The 7,947-nt window shown below is 40.6% G+C and overlaps 1 protein-coding gene across 1 annotated transcript; it reads left to right on the forward strand.

Annotated features, from left to right (window-relative positions):
* Positions 1-295: 295 nt before the first annotated feature.
* On the forward strand, positions 296-1,581 carry LOC122648407 (peptide methionine sulfoxide reductase B1, chloroplastic-like; the record flags this gene model as incomplete). Its single annotated transcript, XM_043841620.1, has 3 exons — positions 296-432; positions 1,049-1,246; positions 1,340-1,581. Coding segments are annotated over 3 exons (363 nt in total), but the record flags the coding sequence as incomplete, so codon positions are not given.
* Positions 1,582-7,947: the final 6,366 nt, after the last annotated feature.

The raw sequence follows: 7,947 nt of genomic DNA on the forward strand, positions 1-7,947 counted from the left end.
TGAATTCAAAATCATATTAATTGGCACTGCCCTCGATCTCATGGTGGGTCATATCTTTTCAGTGTATCTAGGTGCCTTAAACTAGGGTACCTGGGTAATGCAAATCCCTTTGGGAACATTCTCCCCAACATAATATGCTAGGAGGCAACTTGCATACTGAATATGTGCAAAAAATATGGTCGGTTCAGTTGATAGGCCCAAATATTTCACCTAGATCTAGATTGTGCATTAACATTTCTTCAAGCCCATCTTCCATGCCATTCCTCGCACATACTCCTACAGATGGATCTACTAGGCCAATACTGTGGACTCTTTTTTCTGTATTGATCCAGTTGATTCATTATCTTTCTTTTCTCTATTTTACAGGGAGTATTGGAAGACTAAGACGCAAGGAACTTACCACTGCATTTGTTGTGACACACCTCTGTTTGAGTAAGTACTTTTGTGATCCAATTACAGCCAAAGCTTTATTTGATTATACATGAAGTTAAAAAATTCCTGGCAACAGCCTCTCTGGGAAAGCAGGGGTAAAAATGCGTACATTATGACCCTCCTCAGACCCCACAGTGGTGGGAGCCTCATGCACTGGGTACATGAAGTTAAAAAAGTCATTTTTACAAGTGTTTGTGTAGATGGGTAGTAAACCAGAATAGGATTTTCAAGTGAAGTGAAAAAATAAAAGCAACTTGAGTGGCTGTTTTCTTACAAGTGAAACGACATTCACGCAGGACAAAAATGTTCAGAGTGAAAGAAAAATAAATTTTCTAAACCAAAGGACAGTTTAAACTGTCAAATAAAAGAAATATTTGGCAGGGCTAGTAAACTTAAGGAATTCAATGTAATTATACATCACGAGCTCACCTTTCCATTTCAACCGCACACAGTGGAAGGTTCTCTCTTCCAAATAAAAATCCTCTCTTTACACCCTTTTTGCAACTTTGACTTGCTTCACATCTAACTGTCACTCAATTTGGATAAATTCTATGGGAGGCATCTTTTATACAAGTCCCTAAATTACAAACTCATGTCTTTGCTTTCTGTCATACAGATCATCAACAAAATTTGACAGTGGAACCGGTTGGCCATCTTACTATCAACCCATAGGAAATAATGTGAAGTCAAAGTTAGACATGTCCATAATTTTCATGCCTCGACAGGAAGTTCTTTGTGCAGTTTGTGTGGCTCATCTTGGCCATGTCTTTGATGACGGTCCTCCTCCCACAGGGAAGCGTTATTGTATTAACAGGTAATATTTTCCTCCCAGTTCTAAACTTGTTATGTTTTTTTCTTTTGGTTCGAACCTGGAATTGAATCGATTTATTTGTGTCCATGTATGCAGTGTTTCCTTAAAACTGAAACCAAAATAGGGAAAAGTTTGACAGGTTGAGACTAAGAACAAGGGATGCAGTATCCAAGTTCATATACTGCTATTATCAAAAGTCTTGTGCCAAGATTCATTGTCAGTACCTGTGACAGTATGTGTATATCTGTATAATCCTTACCTCTCTGTGGTTATCTTGTTTGCTTGCTATAGAATTCTGTAACTGCTCAAGTCAGTGTGGGTATGTTATTCTCTAATATTAATTTCTTGTGCATGGAAACAGCCTCTCTGCGAAGCGGGGGTAAGGCTGCGTACATTTGTCCCAGACCCTGCAGTAGTGGGAGCCTTGTGCATTGGGATGCTCCTTTTATTAATTTCTTGTGCATATAATCATTATGGGTATTTGATGCTGCATTGGAATCCATATAGTACTATTTATAAAAATGCCTTAGATATGTGGTGACACATTTGTTCACCTACCTGCTCATTAGTGTTTATAGCCTTGTGAGCAGAGCTAATAATATTGAAGCTGTTCAAGTGACAGTCAAACCCTCATTGTCACACCAGATGTGAACCATGCTTGTTATGCGTGGGGGCATTCTAAAAATGCATGTTCATCTCGCTATCCTATCTGGTTGAGATTTATCTAGACTCTGATTGCATATAAGCTGGTTTCCATAGGAATACTTGAATTTTTGGTTGGTTGTTTGAGCTGCACAGAAAATTCAAACTTTTTTGGAATAAGGCTAGCCCTTGCAGCTGGGTATGAGTGTGGTAGGATTGATGAGGTTCCAAGTCTGTAAGTCGACTTCACATCAAATAGTCCTTTGAAATGGAGGGCCCGAGACCTTGTCTTGCCAATCTTCAGAACTGAAAAAAGATCTTGAGAATGGCTTCCACTTAATGGTGCAACATTCCAATAGGAGCACCTGTTGTAATGAGATTTGCAACCACCTCTCTGTATAGTTTGCTGGCCTTGATGATTGTACCCTATACTCATTAAGCCTTAGGTTCCAGGGCTCCCAATGGATTTGCCATTGCCACCTGTCCACAACAAATCATTTTGCAATTAGTTTCTATCTTTTAGGATACTTCTTCATGCCTAGCAAGGTTGTAAGCCTAAACGAAATCACTAGTTGAGAAGTAAATACTTCAAACCAAATTTGCCCCCCCCCCCCCCCGCGACAACACCCAAAGAGTTTGGATTATCAAGGAGCTGTCATCCTAACTTGGCCAACATCGTAGCATTATTTTGAATGGTAAGATTCTTCAACCCAAAGCCCTCGTTTATAAACCATGTGTGTGTGTGTGTGTGTGAGAGAGAGAGAGAGAGAGAGAGAGAGAGAGATCATGCTCATTATAATAAAGAGGGGGAAAAATGTCACCTCAATTGCCTGCCTGTTAATTTCATCAATTCCCTCTACTAGAGGGAGGTGGACTTCATCCGGGCAGTGTGTTTGGGTAGGGGGTAGGGTGGTCATTTTTACCTCCTATTAGATGGAATTGAGGAAATTGAGGGGTAGACAAATTGAGAGGATAAAGATCCGTAAAGAGGGTCTCTGGAAGGTTGGAAGGAATTATTAGCCCCATATTGAGAAGTTGAGCAATGTAGGGGCTCTTGGGACGGTCTACAACAACAATAAACCTATCCTTTTGATATTGCAAGATGAGTTCTTTGATTTTTTGTTTTTTTTGGAATAAGGCAACATTTGTTAAAAATAAGGGAAAATTATACTGCCACCTCCTGAGGTTTATACTAAATACAGTGTGATCTTCTATTTTTTTAAAATATGCACCTTAACCCTCTAAATTTTGGGTATTTATTATATTCAGCCCCATTCCGTTAGAACATCTCCGTTAGTTGCTGATGTGTTAACCATTAATGTTTTAAAATGACAAATATACCTTTAATGGGGGTGTGAACTTATCATTTTGCCCATAGGGCAGCCCAAACTTCACACCCCTTTCCTCAGGCCATCTTCAAGCCCATCACCGACGACCTGCCCCAGGTTCCTGCTGTGGCGGTCGGCTGAGGCCATCACCGACGACCTACGACAAACTCAGACGAAGGCATACGGATAATGGCTTCCGTTGAAATCCTAATTTCTTCAGCCAAGAGATAACTGAGCATGCCAATCAGTCTTTTCGATAAACCATGCAGCTCGAGCCTCGCTGCTCTGGTGAAATCCTAATTCTTCAGCCAAGCCTCTATGTAGGGAAGACTCTCAGAATACAATGGTTTCTTCTTCTCTGGAAGCTTTTTAAGCCATTCTTCTTCTGCGGCTGAGAACTCTGTCTCAGAGGATTTTAAGAAAACCTGAACTTTCCTTCTGAAGGAGCTAGGGTTTGAGGACACGCAGTGGATTTCGAGAAACGGAAAGAGCAAAAAGTTGTAAAATGTAGGGCATATGCAGGAATTGAAGAGTGAAGCAATGGTGCGATGTTGGGGCCGATAAATTTAGAAGCAGAAATGGCGGGCTTGTTTTTACAAATTTATCTACTTTGCGATCCTTGATTATAGCTTTTCTTTCTTTAATATAGCAGAGACCAGAGAGTTCAAAGGCTACCCACTAAATTTTGAGGAAGATAACCTCATACGGATCCATGTCCTCCAACAGATTCAGGATTTGGATACCTAGGTCGTCTACACCTTTGATCGTCTCAAAGGCGCTAAAAGCTTTTGCCCTGTCTGCAATTTTTAAAAGAATGCAAGCATGGAGGTCTTCTTGTTACAGGGAAAAAAAAACAAAAAAAAAAGGACATTAAAATCTTTTCTTTTCTTTCTTTCTTCTCAACTTGTTCTTTACATTCACCCAAAAAAAAACTTGTTTACTTGGGGAAATGGGTTCTTTCTTTTTCTTTTCTTTTATTTTAACAAGGAAAGAACAACAACAACATCCATTAACTTTGAACAGAATTGTAGAGTAGAGAGATTTTCTCGCTATAAAAGCGAATCGACAATTTTTTTTCCTTATTTTTTGGGGGTTTGACGGGAGATTGATTCTTATTTTCCCACAGCTTCCCACCAGGTAAGTGAGCCTCTGAACCATTTTCAAGAAGTGGGACGAAGGTTGCAGCGGTGGTGGGGTAGTGGTTGAAGCGATGGTGGGACGGTCGTTGAAGAAGAGGAGGAACAAATAGTGGTGGGTCTCATTTTTTAATGTTAGAAAATAAAAAATTAAAATAGGGTTATTTTAATTGAAGGGCAAAATTGTCATTTAAAATTTTATATTTAACATCGTCCACTTAGAGGTGCTGCATGTATATTTTGAAAACACAAGAGGTTATACTGTATTTGCTACAAACATCAGGGGTTGAAAGTGTAATTTTCCCTAAAGATAATTATATGAATAATACATTTTTAATATTGGCCACATTTTTTTTTTTTAACTTGTTCAACATGGTTTGTACTATACATGTAGTCCTAAGATTTCCCTAAAATTCTCATCCTAGTTCACGATTGTAAGTCATCAACCTTTTCCTTTTCACCCTCATAGAACACTAGAAACCTTAAGTCATGCCATCTTTGGAATGCCTAACACTAACCCAATAAGATAGATGAATCTATGGGGTATTGATGATGTAATTAGAAGATCCTTAGAAGCATTTGAACGAGAAAACTATGAAGTTATCTTCGTCTCCTCATATCTACTGTCTTCGTGACCTTTATCTGCCTATAGGGTTCAATGAAACCCAAGAGTTGGGCTGAATTGGATTGTGACTAAATTAAATAAAATATAAAAAATAAAACACACACCCAAAACAAGTCCTAACATTACTTTTTTTGTTTGGTAAAAATCCAATCTATCTAGAAATGTGAGACACTCCTGAAATTTGGCTAGGAATGCTCAGATAAATAGGGATCTGAAGCAGGCCAAGATGTCCTTCTTGCAATAGATAAGGCCCTACTTGCTGAAGCATTTGCTACAACATTAGCAGTTCTTGGAATAAACTGAAAATTACAAAATTCAAAGCAACTAACAAGATATCTAATCTCAGATACAATAGAGCAAAGAGAGTGCCGTGGAGGATGTTACCAAATGCTTGATGTAGACTAAGTGCAAGGGAGAGAGAGAGAGAGAGAGAGAGAGAGAGAGAGAGAGAGAGAGCACACAGTAATTTAGAGTGGTTCAGACCCAACTGTCAAGGATTTTCACCCAAGCCACACAGGCTAAGGATTTCCTTCAAGCCACACATACTTCTTTTATGGTAAAAATGACATCTTCTTTCAAACCAGATACTATAAACAGTTTAAGCACAAATTGATACAAGATGAATTTTTTTTTCTGAACTATACACGTTGAAGCTTTGTTCTTTATTCCTTTCTCAAGATGATGTGAACACTAAAGCACAGTAACTGTCACACCCCAAACCACCCCTTGGGAGGATTAGGTAGGTGACCCGAATTGCATAACGGCAATCCGCCAAATCCCATGGATGTAGAAGCAGTTATTACATTCACGGTCCCACATTCTTCATTTTACCATAAGCAAGATCAGAGTGCTGCAGATAATCTACAATTATAATACCAAAAGAGAAAGCATAGCGATACGGGAATGATGGTGATATATATATATATACATAAAGGAGTTTGAAACATTCCCACCCAGATACAACCCACAACTGAAAGATAAAGCTAACAGAAACAAAAGCCAAAGAAAATATATACATGTATATGTACAGGGTGAGATAACTCAGCCCCAAAAAGAAAAGAAAACTAAGACTGCACCACAAGCACGACGGGGATAAACTCCTAACAAAAACAAAAAGGAGTCCCCAAGATAAAAAGCATCAAATACACTCCTCAACGGTCTTCATCAATGACCATCGAGAATGCATGCATCATCGGCACGACCTCCGTCGGGGTCCACACCAATATCATCATAATAACCAGGGCTCTCCTCCTTGTAATGAGCCTCCATGCCACAGCGGCATCCACCTACAGAATCATCTAAAAGAAAAACATGTATAACAGAGTGTGAGCCCCATTGAGCTCGTGAGCGAAATATATCATCATGCATGCACATGCAACCACAATCCACATGATCCTACATGATATGTAAGTCCAGATTAATTATTAGCTACCTAACAATACAGCTAAGTCAGGTTAGTACTACTACAATCCCCAATACATGTATCCCTGGTGTGGGCTTGGTTACCCCTTCCCGTGATACACCCATTGAGTTGTCGGAGAAGATCAGCCAGCTCTAGCATCTCCCTACCCAGGTCAGCCCGACCGATCCTCTGGATTAACTCCCGTGAGGTAACCGACTCAATATCAATTCACCCGAACCAGTGCATAATCATTGTATGTGGCATTTCGCCAAAAACTCACCTTTCGGTGCTTACCGAGCTTGTAGGCCCGAGGCTTCCCGGCAAATCTGCCCTGGGGCATCCCAGCTGTGTTGAGGCTTCCCGGCGTAAACGCCTCTAGGGTTTTACGGTAGTCCTCACAGTTATCCAACACCTTAACCCCTGTTGGCAAGGGTGCTGAGCATGGGTGATGAAACTCTAGCCCCATGTCTATATGGCATCGTATGAGTCGGGTGGTGTCAACCGTATCCCGTACTACGGGCTACCACCGGCCTCATTTCCAAGCTGACTACGGCATCTAGTCTAACATTCACAATCATCAGATAAGAATCACAGTATTGATCAACAGACAATCATTGTGTAGTAATATGAGTAATTGAACAGAATTACATAACACAACATTTATAATTTAAAAATTTAATTGTCGGCATAGCAATACAGTTACACATGCATCTATGATAATACTTCACTCACCTAGGTCTGGTTCTAAGAACTCAGTTGCAAATTCAGTTTCGGCTACAGTCTGGCTGTAGGCCTCGAGCGTGGGATCAAATCCTAGATATAAATCAGAATTTTTCATTTTAATATTCCAACCTGTTTCTGGAGGTCCTAGGGTTGATCTAAGCTCACTGGGTTGACTCAGTGTGCAATTTGTCTTCACTTGGAATTCTTTGGGCCTTGCACTGGGCCTTAGGCTTATGTCCCGGTGCATCATCCAGAGATGGTGGCCTAGGGGCAAAATGGTCATTTATAGTATTGGTACCTTACCCTAGGTTACATTAGGCTTACAGTGCTGTCCCCAACTTGACAGTGCTGCAGGACCAATCACAAGCAGGGTTTCTAAGTCCTGTGGGACCCACTTGGGTTTCTAAGCATTTATTCATATGAATAGATGTGGGGAGGGGCATTTAGGTCATTTTCCACCTTCCCACATAGTTACATGGCCAATGGGTGAAATCCCCCAAGTCAGATCAGCAAAAATGTCAAATTCCATTCACTGGGCGATGTCTCTGGGTGATATCTGCATCGCCTAGTGCATCGCCCAGAGATTTCAAAAACGAAATCTGGCTGAGTTTCCAAGGTTGTTGGCCATGGGCAGTGACCAAACCTTTTCCCCATGCATGTTAGGGTATCATGTACCCGCAGGGGTGATCTTCACTCTGGTCCAAGTGGATTTTCAACTGGGCCCACCACTTGGATGCCAGAGGCTGCCTAGACAGCCCAGTGAATAGTAACCACGATTTCTCCAACTTCCCAGACTTGGTTTCAGTCACATCCAAGGTTGATTACAGGTATAATACATTGATTCAAGT

Source organism: Telopea speciosissima, unplaced genomic scaffold (assembly GCF_018873765.1).
Source record: "Telopea speciosissima isolate NSW1024214 ecotype Mountain lineage unplaced genomic scaffold, Tspe_v1 Tspe_v1.0986, whole genome shotgun sequence".
In the NCBI taxonomy this organism is placed as follows: Eukaryota; Viridiplantae; Streptophyta; class Magnoliopsida; order Proteales; family Proteaceae; genus Telopea; species Telopea speciosissima.